Source organism: Pipistrellus hanaki (genome assembly GCF_964339955.1).
Source record: "Pipistrellus hanaki genome assembly, chromosome: 14".
Classification (NCBI taxonomy): domain Eukaryota; kingdom Metazoa; phylum Chordata; class Mammalia; order Chiroptera; family Vespertilionidae; genus Pipistrellus; species Pipistrellus hanaki.
Genome location: NC_140516.1, coordinates 13,810,697 through 13,826,695, shown reverse-complemented (window position 1 = coordinate 13,826,695; position 15,999 = coordinate 13,810,697). Strand labels below are relative to the sequence as shown.

Sequence of the window (15,999 nt, the reverse complement as noted above, 5' to 3'; positions counted from 1 at the left end):
TTCCCTCTCCCTTCCTCTCTGAAATCAATAGAAATATATTTTTTAAAGTATATTGAACATTTTTAATCCTTTTTTAATTATTTAGAACACATTTTAGGGTCTTGCAAATGTCCATGGTCATTATTTTGAAAGGAGTTCTCATAATATAGCTCCCTAGATACAGAATAATAGAGACTGGACTGTGTCTATACTGATTTAGGATATCTCTTTTATATTCTTGACATTCTTATATCATTCTTATATTAACTTGTATTAATAAAGGAAGAAAATAATCCTACCTTACGTTTCAGGAAATTGAACTTCTTATGGTCCGTGAAGGTAAAGCATATCAAAGATCTTCACATACATCCAGGAAAACCATGTAATAAAACTGCACTCATTTAGAATTTTCAGTGGTTAAGATCAAGAAGTCATGATTCTAAAGAACAAAGTTCAAAATAATCTCTTTTGTGAATTAGGTTCTATTCAGAAGTAAGGATAAAACAATAACTTTTTCAAACAAACAACTTGAGGAATTATATCTAATTGTGGCTCATTTACCATCTATATATAATTACTTTCAAATCTGTAATCCAGTAATTAATTCTTATATTACCTAAAATGTTTTATAGACATGTTATATTATTATGTAATATAACCCTATTATAAATGGTAATGGTGTTATTAACTTAGCTCATTTTACTTATTTAGTGCTTGTTTGTTCTTAGTTTATAGTTGTTAATTCCCTTTATAGTATGACTTGTACTTGGAAGTAATAAAACCAGATTTCTTTATAAATATTTATGGTACAGACCTTTTCCTAAATCAGATTGCAGCCCTTTCCTAATTATTTCCAATAAAGTTTGCTTACATCTTTTTTTTCTCCCTATGTTACAGTATGTCTTGAATGCTCCCTAGAAATTTTAATCCTAGGTAACTAAGCCTTAACTTCCAATTAATCAAAGTCTTGTTAACTGCCATGTAGGTGCTGGTGTTACAGTGTGTGGGAAGTTAGTTACTCAGAGTTTAAGAAGGTGGTTTTGGTTGAAGTCTTCTTAGCACCTACAGCCGTGTGGTCAAAAGGGGTCACTAAGGGAATGAGCCCTTCTTGACTATCCGTCTTTTCAAGGGGAGCTGTTTTGCAGTTTCAAATCTCTTCTTATCTGTTGTTGAAAGTATTTTTTAGCTGCAGGTACCAGAAGGCAGACAGAACATAGTGTTTGTTTGTTTGGGATTTTAAGTTCTTTATTAAGACTTTAAGGTTCTCAGGATCTCCTTTTCCCTTCTCTCTTGATCTTAGGTGAGACTGAAGTTTACAAGGCTTTGACCACATTGTCCCCATAAGGGATGCAAATTTGTGATTTCAAAAGTTCCAGTCCCCAGTAAAGAGCACTATACAATCTTTTGCAGATGTCTTCTTGGCCAGATTTCATCACAAATAACTTCATTCCATTACCATGTGCCAAGTTTAAAGTACTGTATTAGGTTCCTCTGTAGTCAAAACAACCAAGCCCTGGTCCAGACTGCTGTGAGACAAGAGCCCATTGTGTCCTGGTGGCTCAGTTGGTTGGATCATCGTCCTATACACCAAAATGGTTGTGGGTTCGATTTTGGTCAGGGTACATACCCATAGTGTAGGTTCGATCCCGTTAGGGCACATACAAGAGGCAACCAATTGATATTTCTCTCATATCAATGTTTCTCTCTCCCTCTCTTTCTAAAACCAAGGATAATAAACATATCCTTGGGTGAGGATTAAAAAAAAGGGGGGGGGGGAGCATTGAGTTATTCTGCCCATACATTCAGTGGCAGCTTTCCCTTTTGCTAGTTGACATGTAGTTTAAAGGAAATAGTGACTCCTTACTAAAGCATAACCAGGTTAGGTTATTGTAATAAGCCAAAAATAAAAATAAAATAAAAATCAGCAATCCTTGACGTTGACATGAAGTATTGTAATAGAATAACAGTTATATTTTTATTGTGCCATTGTGATTTTCTGTAGAGAAACACCCAAGAGAGATCAATATTTCTATTTTTAAAATCTATAGCCCTTTACCGTATCCAGGATTTCACTTCCCAGAATGCAGTCAAGTCTGAAGCTTTATTATTAGAGATCCATGATCTAGTTCTTATAAATACTTCCTTTAGCTTATCGTTTCTGTTCAGGTATTTGCACTGTCCATAAAGGTACTGTTACCATGTACAGTCGTTCCCCCAAAAATGAGCCATCTAGGTATAACTCTTAACAAAAACCCATCTAAAAATTACCCAAAAAGCCTTGCCTACACATGCCTCTGTACCTTGGTTCCTGAGCACGCACAGACAGCCTGGAACTCTTGTCTCTTTGGAAGATGAATGATGAAGGAGCTTCGGCTCTAATGGGTGAGTTTGAATATTGAGTATCACAGAGAGAAGTCAGTCTGCCTTTCTCTGGCTCTAATTGCAGAGAGTGAAGTCACTGCTTTTGCTGTCTTGGATCAGGACCAGGAAGAAATCGTTGATACCAATGGAGCCGGAGATGCATTTGTTGGAGGTACCGACTCATTTATTTTATACTTCTAAGTTAAACATTTCCTTAACCCTTGTCTCTACCAGATAGCCAAGATTTATGAATTTAATAGCTTTTAATTTCTTTTAAATAATTAACTCCTAACGTTCTTTCCATATGCTACTATCACGGTAAGTATTAAGAAGGTATTTTACTAAAGGGGAAATATGTATTTTTGACTTAAAGATGATTTACTGTTGCGCTATCCCCTAGTCATTTTCACAAGATTAATTGTGTCTGTCAGAATATTGCACAAACAAGCTGCATCACGTACAGTATGCAGTGTATTCATGGCCCTTTGGGCTTAAATGTTAACACATTGTTGTTCTTTAAAACAAATTGTGATAAATATTAAACAGTATGCTGCTAATAACTAAGGATTATATTACTTGGTTAACATGTGTTTCTAACACAATAGTTGGATGTTTATTTTACTGGGAAGAGCTAAATTTTTGTCTGGTTCAGGCTTAGCAAGAACTGGGACCATTTATAAGGACCATATTATTTTTTAAATGAGTATTCAAAAACAAGAACAAATGGAGATTCTTGGCTTCATTATACTTAGATTGACCTAAAATCTGGTTCAAGGGTTCTTTTGATACATCTAAACTCCTTCAAGTTAAGTGTAGTTAAGCTAGCTTATGGTGTGTGCAAGGCTGTAAATTCTAGAATGATAGCCCACCAGAGTCCCTCCTGATCTGTTTATTTCTTATACCATCAAGCCTGACGCAGGGGGGCGGGGGCCAAATGGAGCTGACCATTGTCCTTCTTTTCTTGGAAAATAATTTGAATCATGGTAAACATTTAAGATTGTGTAGTGGTTTTAACTTAGCATTGTTCAAAATACGTATATATATTTTTAATGGTCTTTTGTAGCACCATAAATTTTTCATATTTTCTTCTCTGAAACTATTCATGCTTAGTCTTAAATGAGCTGTTAACCGTTAGACTGGTCGCATGCCCCATGCTCTTTTCTTTGCTCTGAAAGGCTTCATCATTGATTAGAGTATTTTGCAGCTATATTTTTCTATTCCATACTGCTTCAGAGCTCTCACTCCATGGAGGCTAAAAATAGCTCCTCCAGAATTGGGCCAACTTCTGTAACACATTAAGGAAACACTATTGATTTCCTGGTTAGAAATTGCTTAAAACAGGAATCTTAGTACAGAAACTTTTAAACTTGTCTCCATGTAGCCTTTTTTAGTAAAATATTTAAAACTCTAAGTGTCCTATATTTTTATGGTTAGTAGGACATATGATGGTAACCTCATTAGCCACTGCCTCTGGCTCCGGGGCCCTGGGCTGCCTGGCTCTGCAACACCAGATTCCCTTCCAAAGCCAGGTTACCTGCAGTGCTTCCAGGATTGGGGCCCAACAGAGGCTTTTTGGAGGAGAGAGGTCATTCTTAGGATACGGATGTAGGAACAGCTAGCTCCCCGATTGTATGTGCTTAAGGTGATGCGTGGACTACCTCAGCAAAGCACTTGGGTTCTTTGTTACGGAATTTCAGCCTCTTTTTTTTTTTTTTTTTTTAAATCTTATTCTACTTCCCTAGCTTCATTATATAGTTACTGTCCCGGTACAGTGAGGTAAATAAAGAGGAGTGTGGAACTTTCTATAAAGGACCATATAGGAAAAATTTTAAGCTTTTCAAGCCATATACAGGCTCCTTTGCATAGTTTTCTTGATCTGTTTGCTTGATTGCTTATTTTTACACTAAAATGTAAAAACCTTCCGTAGCTGTACAAAAGCAGGCCACAGGCTGGATTTTGCCTTCAGTCTATAGTTTGCTAACCCCTTTTTAAAGACATGATAGCTTCCTCACTCTATTCACTTTCATCATACCCTGGATCCAAACACCAGACCTCACTGCACATGGTTGAAATCCGTACAGACAAAGAAGGCGGCAGGCTGGAACTAGGCAGGACTCTGCTGCAGGTACCTCAGTTAGGGAGCCTTCTTTCTCACTTTACTCTGATTGGTTCCCATGATAATGAGATCTTGGAAGACTGAGTCATGCAATGAGATAGATATGTTGTCATTTTAGGAATGGAATACTTACATAGAATGTGCTGAACATGTTGACGTAAGTCAAACTGTATAGTAATAGCAATAGATAAATTTATATAGCATCTATGAGCCAATTGATACCTGAAGCACTTTACCTATATATTAACTCATATAATGTTCATAAAAGCTCCTGGCAGCTCATTTTATTGATGAGAAAACTGAGACATACAGGGTTGAGGTCACTTGCCTAAAGTCTCATAGCTTGAAAGTAGCAGAACCAGTGCTCTTACTCACTGCACTATACTACTTCTCTGAACTTTTAGAGAACCACAGACCAGCCCTACTAACAAAAGCTGGTTTTGCCAGAGATAAAACTTCCTCTCATCTGAATAGATGACTTCATTTATTGAACAGGAACCTTTTTTTTCTTTTTCTTTTTTTTAATATATTGATTTTTTACAGAGAGGAAGGGAGAGAGATAGAGAGTTAGAAACATCAATGAGAGAGAATCATCGATCAGTTGCCTCTTGCACACCCCCTACTGGGGACATGCCTGCAACCAAGGTAAATACCCTTTACCGGAATCGAACCTGGGACCCTTCAGTCTGCAGGCTGACGTTCTCTCCACTGAGCCAAACCAGTTAGGGCAGGAGCTTTTGTTTTCTGATAGAATTCTCAGGACTGTAGGGTAAGGTTGTTGCAAAAAAGAAAGAGGAGAAAGGGTAGGGAATCGAAGGACTGTAGTCCCTGGTGAGTTTGAACCGGAGCTTTTGCTAAGCAGTAGAATTGATTGCACTACTGAGATCCAGAAAGCCAGATCATAAACTTGCTTGATCAAAATGGAATCTGAATACAGGAAGTTATATGAATCATCTGTTTAGTAGCACCAGGCCAATGCATCCATCTTACAATAAAGGAGGTATTGTTAGTTTAAAATACAGAAAAATCCATTGGCTAAAAACCCCTACTCCCATCTCTACACCAAGGAACTCCTTCTGCTAGGATTTGAAATAATCCAGCTGTGGAAGCATACTCCTCTATCTTGCAGATAAATGGAGAGGCAATTACAACTTTCACATTTACTGTGTAGTTCTTTTTTGTTTTGTTACCTGATTATTAATATACTAGAGGCCTGGTGCATGAAATTCACGCATAGGTACGGCCCCTAGGCCTGGCCAGCAATCAGGGCTGCTCAGGTTCCCTGCCTTCGCCTTCCCTCACTTCTTCAGCCCGCTGCCACCACTGATCACCCGCCATGTTCCGTGCTGCTCCCTATATATTAACAGCACACGTCATAGCAAGTGATCAGCACACGTCATAGCAAGTGATCAAACTCCTGGTCGAACTCCTGAGGGGACACTGCATATAAGCCTTTTATATAGATAGATAGATCTATATAAAAGGCTCTCCTTTCTGAGTGACACATTCTATCTTTAGATAGTTAATATTTGCCTCCTATTACTTTCAATTTGCTAGCTTAAGAGTGTTTTATGTAACTTTTTAAAATATATTTTATTGATTTTTTTTTTTTTTTACAGAGAAGGAGAGAGAGGGATAGAGTTAGAAACATCGATGAGAGAGAATCATCGATCAGCTGCCTCCTGCACACCCCCTATTGGGGATGCACCCACAACCAAGGTACATGCTCTTGACCGGAATCGAACCTGAGACCTTTCAGTCCTCAGGCCGAAGCTCTATCCACTGAGCCAAACCGGTTTCGGCTGTCTTTTGTGACTTTGTACAACTATATATCAATCCCAAATTTAAGTTCTTGGATAAAGCATCACCTCACCTACCTTGTGCTAATTACATATTTCAGTTCCAGAGTACCATGTATTCCTGATAGCCACATAAAATACATATGGCTACATCACATGTTTTCGTGTATAATTTTAAAATGAACTCCTCAAATGTATATAAGTTAAATTTATAGTTTCATCTCAAGGGTTTAGTGACAGTGACAAATCCCTCAGCCTCTACAAGCATACTCCTTGTTCTCTCTATTTGGGGTTCTTAAGCACTCTGTCACATTTGTCCCTAACCAGCCCTCATGGAACTACCCTTTCCACATTCTCCCTCAACAGCCAAAGTGCTACAATGGTACCCTTGGAAATGGAGACAGTTCTGTGATCTCTAAGTATGATTTGCTAATCTCCCAGGTCAGGAGGAAACTTCTTCCCATTGTCCTGCTGCGTTTGGTCACAGCGGGTCTGCCCTTTCATTGAGAACCCTCTTTGTCACTGCCCCAGTAACAAATGGAAACCATCGGAACATTCTGTGACAGGCACTGTCATTGTTCCTGATGAAATCTCTTCCTCTGTGTCTTCCCAGTAAAGGGAACTGAGGGGGGAAATCATAAGTACCATGAAAGGAGGCCTAACAATGTATTTCCAGGAGGCTGTTAATATGAGCCCATGTTAATCTAATATGATTTAGTCAAATATTTCATGGGCAGTTGTAGGACTACGGTCTAGACCAGTGGCCGGCAAACTCATCAGTCAACAGAGCCAAATATCAACAGTACAACGATTGAAATTTCCTTTGAGAGCCACATTTTTTAAACTTAAACTTCTTCTAACGCCACTTCTTCAAAATAGACTCGCCCAGGCCGTGGTATTTTGTGGAAGAGCCACACTCAAGGGGCCAAAGAGGCACATGTGGCTTGCGAGCCACAGTTTGCTGACCAGGGGTCTAGACCTATAAATCATCTTTAGACTACAAATGAGTATGCCTTTGGCAGGCACAAAGATATAACTCTGAGACAAATGACTAGAGACCTTACCTAAGGACCAACATTCTTAGGATTTAAAAAGCTTCATTAGCCCCCCTAGGATTGCTCAGTGGTTGAGCATCAACCTATGAACCAGGAGGTCACGGTTCGATTTCCGGTCAGAACACATAGCCAGATTGCAGGCTCGATTCCCAGTACCAGGCATGCAGGAGGCAGCCGATCAATGATTCTCATCATTGATGTTTCTGTGTCTCTCTCCTCTCCCTTCTTCTCTGAAATCAATAGAAATATGTGGGGTTTTTCTAAAGCTTCATTAAAAGCTTAGAACAGTTTAGTTTTTTGAAGGATGGTAAGGTAACTGTGCTGCCTCTAATACTTTATTTTTAAGTTGCTCATAACTTTAGCAGAGAAAGTATTCTACCCTAAAGATATCACCTACAATGTGCAAATGACAATGTAAATAATTACTCGATTTCCCATCTAATAAAAGGGAGCACTAATTTCACTTTCTAATTAATGTTCAGAAAATAATTTTGGTTAAAAAAGAAAAAAATTAACTTTCCAGAACAGGGATGCTATTTCCTTTTCATGTAGCACCTGCCTATACTTCTGACAGCCATGGAGAGTCTTTAAATTATCTTTATATTTCCTATTCTCACTTCGTTTGTTTGTTCCCACTTTTAGCTTACTTTCCCATTCTTTGTAATTGCTGCTTCATTGCGCTATGCAAAGAAGTGGCGCAGAATTCTTTTTTTTTTTTTTCTGCCTTTGCTGTTAGACTCAGAAGACTAGAAAATTACTTGCTAAGTATTAAATATATCATTTCTCATGCTTCTTTGCTTAAAAAACAAAAAAACAAAAAACAAACAAACAAAAAAACCTTGATATGACCCACTGTATGCAGAGAACTTTTTTTTTTTTTAAATATATTTTATTGATTTTTTACAGAGAGGAAGGGAGAGATGTAGAGAGCTAGAAACATCAATGAGAGAGAAACATCGACCAGCTGCCTCTTGCACACCCCCTACTGGGGATGTGTCCGCAACTCGGGTACATGCCCTTGACCGGAATCGAACCTGGGACTCTTCAGTCTGCAGACCCCGCTCTACCACTGAGCCAAACTGGTTTCGGCTGTATGCAGAGAACTTACTTGCTGATAACGGAGATTAGATCTGCATACTCCTACCCCACCCAGAGCAACAGTAACAGTAACCTTTCATCTTTTAACTCTAATAGGACATCTTGGTGTGTTTTTTGTTTGATATATATATATATATAATTGATTTTTTACAAAAAGGAAGGGAGAGAGATAGAGAGCTAGAAATGTCAATGAGAGAGAAAAATCGACCAGCTGCCTCTTGCCCACCCCTTACCGGGGATGTGCCTGCAACCAATGTACATGCCCTTGACCGGAATCAAACTCAGGACCTTTCAGTCCGCAGACTGACGCTCTACCACTGAGCCAAACTGGTTTTGGCTTGGTGTTTTATTTCTTAAGCAGCACTTTTCCTTAAAACCATCACATGAAGTATAGATTTGGATTGGCCATTAGGAATATGAAATTTACCACAGACAGTAGCTCAACCTCATGCAGGGGGGAAGGAAATAGAGGTTCACACCTTTATGACGCGCTCCTCTAGTGTAACACATTCAGAGACTTAGATCAGCTGACGTTGGACGAGAACCACATTGCAGAACCCTGAGTGCTTAAGTCCCTGTGAGTTAAAAGGGGCACCGTTGATTCCCAAGCCATGACAGAAAAGAGAAATAACATTGGTTCGCTGGAATACAGGATGATTTTAGGGGAAAGTCTGGAATATCTCACAAGCATGAAATGTTCTCTCAAAGATCTAGTACCCTGGTGGCCTCCACCTAGAAGCAGTTATAAACCGCTAACGTAATTCAAAGGACTTTATCTCCTGGAGATTTGGATAAGATGGAGAGAGTAGGTTATCAGACCCTGAAGCTCAGATATGAACCTTATGTTCCTATATTTGAATATAATTGAGAAAGTTTATTCTAAGAAAACAATATTGATATTTGTAAAATTTTATTTATTTCCAGAGGGCCAGAGGAAATGTCATAAGCAAAATTTCTTAAGTTAACTTTCTTAGACATGACAAAATATATGTGTATCAGTTTTCTGGCCTAGAAAATTTTAAGTCAAATGGAGCTAATTGGAATTCAATAGTGATCCCAGTTGCTATTACATGGATTGAGCCTGTTTTACCTACCATATCTGTGTGATTCATACAACAAGTGTCAGTTAGCTTTTGCTGCATATCAGCACCCCAGAAACTTAAAAAACAATTCTCTATTTCGCTTCACAAATCTGGGATTGGCATCTGGGCCTAGGCTCAGCTGGACAGTTCCTCTGGTCTCAGAGGTTTGAGGATCAAGTGATTTGCCCAAGGTCACAGTGAAAGCCAGGATTCAAACTCAAAAGTTAGCCCACGCGTTCTTACCACTAATCATTTTGTTGTACTGCATTCCTTTAGTAAATAGCCAAAGTGGTTTTTTTAAACACTAGTCTGTATACTGGTACTAATATAACAAATTTAATCAATAACAAATTTAATCAATCATTAATAGCAAAATGAACATAGGTAGCAATATAGTAAGTTTTCATAAAGCTAAATGTATTCAAGTTTAATCTTATCTAAGTGATGTTTAAATTTGTTATAGTATATCTTTATTGGCTTTGTAATTCATGTAATCAAAAAATAAAATCACATGTTGGTAATGCTGATGCATAGCCTGGCCAGCCTTGGGAACTAGCAGAGTCTTAGCCATGATAAATAGTCATTAGAAACAATTTTCAAAACTACATAAATATTTGTAGGATATGTTACTTCTGATGTTGTAAGGCTGTTAACTATCAACAGAAGTCTAAATGAGACAAATGAAAATTAGCAACACGATTACTAAATTCATAGCTATTCTCACTTTTGATATCTGAATTCCCAAATTTGGGGCATAAACACAGGCTCTTAATTTATTTTGTCTTTAATTATCCAGCTATGATTGACATTTTATAGAGTTAAGATGTGTATATTTTATTTCCAGCCCATGAAATAGATGACAAATTAAAATCAGTTTCTGTCATCAAATGCTCTCAAAATTTTAGAACCACCCTGCTGTCAGTTGTTGTCAGTTGATAAAATGCAGGTTTTTGAAATAAGGTAAATATTAACAAAATTTGTTATCTTTCTAATGAATCGGGACATAAAGAAGCTCACGTAAACAAGCTTACTATCATCTCCTTTATCCTGCAGCTATGACTTTGTATCGATGGGTCTTTAACATATTGCTTAAAATGTTAGTGCCGAAAGTATTTTTAAAGATCATATTTTCATATTTTCAGTAATGAAACTATGTTCAAATGAGGTCTTATCTGAATCAGCATGAAATGAGATTAAATAAATCCCCATTTGGCCGTATCCACATTTTATTCAGTGGTTCATGAAGCAACTCCTGGAATGGGTTAATGTTAAGTATGAAACCACGCTCTGTTAAAAAGCCCCCATTTGATGGATGAGGAAAGCAAGGCCCAAAGAAAGAGAGTCAATGGCAAATATTCCATAGCAGAAGCCAGATCTCCCGGCTCATTAATTCATGAGCCAGTAATTACACGTGTTCATAACCCAAATGAAGGTTGTCAGTTAAGCAGTCTTTTATAGAGGCATCTTGGAATTATATAGGTCAAGAGTCAATATCCCAAATGGATAGGAGCCTTTGATGTAGTTTTTCTTGACATGTGGGTATCCAAGATGTTTGCTTTAACAATAAACAGAAGCATATGCTAAAATTTTATTTTGGGAACCACATCAAGAGATCACACATTAGGTTTAAAATTAGAACGCTAACCTGATCTTGTACATTTTTGTTCCATGAGGAGGAATGACATTTAAAGCCGTATTTTGAAAGGAGTTGGGGTGGAAGGGCACCTTAACTCTATGAGTAAAACCGTGCTTAGTGATACTCTTAAAGAGCTCTTTCCTGAATTAGGGCCATTTACTACTAAAAGATTCTTTGCTTTTTTTTTTTTTTTTTTTTAATTCCAATGCAATCCCAAGTTAATAGAACTTGACAGGTTTCCATTTTCAACCCCAGAAAGAGGAAATAAGTTATCCTCATACTCATCACACTGAGAGCTTGCCTATAGTTATACCGCATGGCTCAGTTGCTCACTTTGTGTGGGAGGTGTGCTGGGCTGAGCTATTATTGCAGGAACCTTTGCTCTGAATTGACTTCCTGTCCGTGTCAGTCACTGCACCATCTGACACCACTTAGGCTTTGGTTTCCATTATGCAAATGCCTGCTAGGTCAGACCTTACCCTGGCAGGCACGGTAGCTGTTTAAGTTATCTCAGAGTTTAATGTTTGTTGATTTCCTTTTTCCAGAAAAATCTGTGTTGTTTAACATATGGGTTTTGAGTTGTTACTTGAAATTCATGACTTGTTGGTAGTCAATATGAAACAAAGTTTTACTAACTAGACTACATAAAAAGTGAAAAACAAGTTTACATCTGAGAACTTTTCAGCAGGAGAGGGGGAGACCATTACTTTGTCACATCTGAGTCATCTAAGCTAGCCACATTGAAGTGGGAATTTCCTGCCAGATGTTAGTTCTTTGAGCAACCTGTGAACATCTAGAAGAGGGTACATGAGTTCTTTGGTAGAGCTACAGACACCAGGGAGGTTTGCTCCTAATGGGTAGCCGGTATTTTTATGTACTGCCACTAGTCAGGAGGTTGTGCAGCCTGTCTGAAGCTAACACTGTTTGCTCTTGTAAAATGCTTAAGTATGGAAGGCGGATTTGGAAGCTACAACGTCAGGTCTCACAGACAGTACAGCAAGAGTGAGCACTGCAGTGGAATGACCTCCCACTGTAGATGACAAAATGTTCTGTTTCATTAATAAAGGCAGGTAAGATTGAACCACCAAAGCATTCCAGGTAACTTGAATAAGATCATTTTATAAAGTCAGTGAAGACCAACATAAGCCTCTAAATATGAAGGAAAAGAGTCTGAAATGAAGGAAACGTAGCAAGTATTTACACCAGCTTCCTGTTCCAGATGCACATGGGAATTAGGAAGTAAAAATTTCATTCAGAAGAATTATGCACAAAAAGTAGAAATGTCTTATCCAGTGAAACAAGAAACATTTTTAAGAGGAAAAAAGGCTTTGCACATGATCTCACTGTTTTTGTCATCCTCTGTAAGGGAAAATATTGACATTTACCAGACTGTTTGCTCCAGCTTTCTGGTCTCCTGCAGTTTATTTTTATAACAACCTTATCGATGGGCCTCTTACCCAGCTCTCTAGGTTTAACTGAGTTGAGTCGATTTGTTACCACAGCTTCAAGTAGCTGTTACAGAACAAGCAAGACATCCTAATAAAGCTGTAAACGTGTTTACTCAAACAGAGTATTGATTTTACTTGGCGAGGGAGAAGCCGGTGGTTAGCGGTGTCAGGGTGGATGAATTTCGCTGCAGTGTTTCACTGTCATCTGTCATGGCTGTGAAACACTAACTAAAGCCATCAGGGATAATTAGACGGACCAGAAATTTAGCCCCTAAAATCAGTTAACTACTCGGGAGTTTTGTAGCTTAATTAGCTTCTATTAAAAATTTCCTCTAGTAATAAGAGTCAAGCACCTTTAATGTGCTTTCAGGTAGAGCAAGGTTTCAAGGTTGTGACTTGTTAAATATATGAATTTATGGGTAAAGGTTTTTCAGACTTTCTCACCCCAGTAATTGGCTAACGCTGAAACACAATATAAAGAGACAGTGATCTTGTACTCATACCAGCAGCAGTACATGATTTTTCTGAAAAATCAATTTTAGGGACATAGTAAAGCAATTATAAAATATTTAAAACACGTCTTTGTAGAAAAAAAAAATCTGGTAAAAATATTTTGTCTTTTTTAATTCTCACCTGAGGATGTGTTTTTATAAATTTTGAGAGAGAGAGAGAAACATCAATCCTTTGCCTCCAAAACATGCCCCAGCAGGGAATCAAACCCACAACCTCTATGTATGTGCTCGGACCAGAATCTAATTCAAAACCTTTGGCGTATCAGATGACACTCTAATCAGCTGAGCCACTCAGGTAGGGCTGGTTAGCATCTTTATTAAACTTAAATATTTTTGTAATCAATGTGATCCAAACACAAAAAAGTGTCACTGCCACCCTTGTTTCTAAATACCTTCCTTCATTAGAGAAGAATCTAAACTATTCTGTCCTGCTATAAATTAGTCATCATAGTAAAGATAAAAGTGGATGCACATCTGTGCAAAAGATAAGGTCAGACAAGGTGAGTTTCTCACCTTCTACAGAAACTGACTTCCCTAATGAAATTGATGAAAGGTATTCAAATAAACACTATCTGCCCTTTTGCAAATGGCTAGAACACTGATCCTTTCACTGTTATTTTCTACTGCTACATATAATCTTTTTCCTTAATAGCACTTAATACTCTCTGGAATTATCTTATTAATTATTAATTTATTATGTGTTTTTACCTCCCCAATATATATGTAAAAGCTAATCAACCAGAACAACTGGTCGCTATGACGTGCATTGTGGCTGCCCTTCCCCTGGCCCCCAATCGACCCCCTCCACCCTAATCAGGGGTAGGGCTGGCCTGGCTCCACCCCCTGACTGGGGGCAAAGCTGGCTGGCCAAACCGCCCATGGTCCCTCCCACCTACTGGCCTGATTGGCCCCCATCAGGGTAGGCCAGTCAGACCCACCTGTGCATAAATTTGTGCACCATGTCTCTAATTATAAACTTCAAGAGAGTAGTATGTATCTTAATCACCAGTGTATCTCCACAACCCAACATGGTGCCTGGCATAGAGTAGCTACTGAATAAATGTCAGTCATATGAATAAATAAATAAATCACATTACCAGCTGTAAACAAATTTGCTCCCTACCATTAAATAAAAACCGTTCTAGTCAGTTTATCTAAGCAAGTGGTTTTTGAAAGATTTTATCAAAAAGAATGAAATGAGTCAGGAAATTGCAGGGTAAGCCATACTTTAGTATCAAGTCACTTGATTTAAAATTAATCCATGCTAGCATGTATATGTGACTAATCCACTGACAGAGAAACTGATTATAGCTACCTTTTTCTTACTGCTACTTAAAATCAGACAAATATGGGGAAAACACATGTTATGAAAGGAGATAGCATCTAATATCCATTGTCCTAAGTACCTGTAGTAAAAATATGAGAACTAATTCTCAGTATCATAATCCTGAACATCGGTTTCTACTGTAATAAGCAGTGGCAAACAGGTGAGAGGCTCCAATCAATATTTCACAGAATATATTGAAGTTATCCAGTGGATCTCTAAATTTAGTTTGCCAAGAGCAATTTATCAGATATAGAGGTCAAAATAATAGTTATAAAAATGATTGGAACATAGTGGGAACTACATCGGCATGAAAAATGACATAGAAACCATGAAAAAGAACCAGTCAGAAATTAATACCATATCTGACATCAAAATACACTGGAAGGAATAGCTGAAACCAGTTTGGCTCAGTGAATAGAGCATCAGCCTTTGGACTGAAAGGTCCCAGGTTCGATTCCGGTCAAGGTCATGTACCTTGGTTGCGGGCACATCCCCAGTGGAGGGTGTGCAGGGGGCAGCTGATTGATGTTTCTAGCTCATCAATGTTTCTAACTCTCTGTCCGTCTACCTTCCTCTCTATAAAAAATCAAAAATCAATTATATATATATATATATATATATATATATATATATTCCTTCCAGTGTATTTAAAAAAAATTTATATATATATATATATATATATATATATATATATATATATATATATATATAATTTTTTTTAAAATACACTGGAAGGAATAAAAAATAGGTTAGTTGAAGCAGAAGATCAAGTCAGTGGTTTGAAAGACAGGTAGGAAAAATACCCAATTGGAGAAGCAAAAAGAGAAAAGAATTTAAAAGAACGGGCAGGTGTGGTTCAGTTGATTGAGTATCATCCAATGCAACAGGTCATCAGTTTGATTCCCAGTCAGGGTACATGCCTGAGCTACAGGCTCAATCCCCAGTAGAGGGTGTGCAGGAATAGCAATCAGTGTTTCTCTTTCAGATGTTTCTGTCTCTCTCCCTGTCTTTCTCTAAAATCAATAAAAACATTCTTTTTAAATGAAGATTATTAAAGGGAACTTGGGACAACATGAAGCATAACAATATCCAAACAATAGGGATACTAGAAGGAGAAGAGAGAGAGCCAGGGATCAAGAACCTATTTGAAGAAATAATGACCAAAAACTTTTCTATCCCAATTAAGGAAACAGACATATAAGTTCAAGAGGTTCAGAGAGTCCTAAACATGAGGAACCCAAAGAGATCTACACCAAGACACACCATAATTAAAATGGCAAAAAATTAAAGACAAAAAAATCTTAAAAGCAGCAAGAGAAAAGCAGTAGGTTACCTACAAATGAGCTCTCATAAAACTGTCAGCAGATTTCTCAACAGAAACATTTCAGGCCAGAAGGAATTGGCATGAAATATTCAAAGTGAAGAAAAGCAAGGGCCTACAACCAAGACTGCTTTACCCAGTAAGGGTATCATTTAAAATTGAGGGAGAAACAAAAAGCTTTGCAGACAAGAAAAAGCAAAAAAAAAGTTTACCACCAAACCAGTATTACAAGAAATTCTAAAGGGCCTAATTTAAGAAGTAAAAA

The 15,999-nt window shown here is 37.7% G+C and overlaps 1 protein-coding gene across 2 annotated transcripts in view; it reads left to right on the top strand.

Moving 5' to 3' along the window:
- Positions 1-15,999, top strand: part of ADK (adenosine kinase) — a 430,010-nt gene that overhangs the window by 391,191 nt on the left and 22,820 nt on the right. For both annotated transcript variants that reach the window (XM_084904889.1, XM_084904890.1), the window contains exon 10: positions 2,426-2,512. In XM_084904889.1, the coding sequence (XP_084761015.1) occupies positions 2,426-2,512 (87 nt within the window). The remainder of the gene's footprint in view (positions 1-2,425; positions 2,513-15,999) is intronic.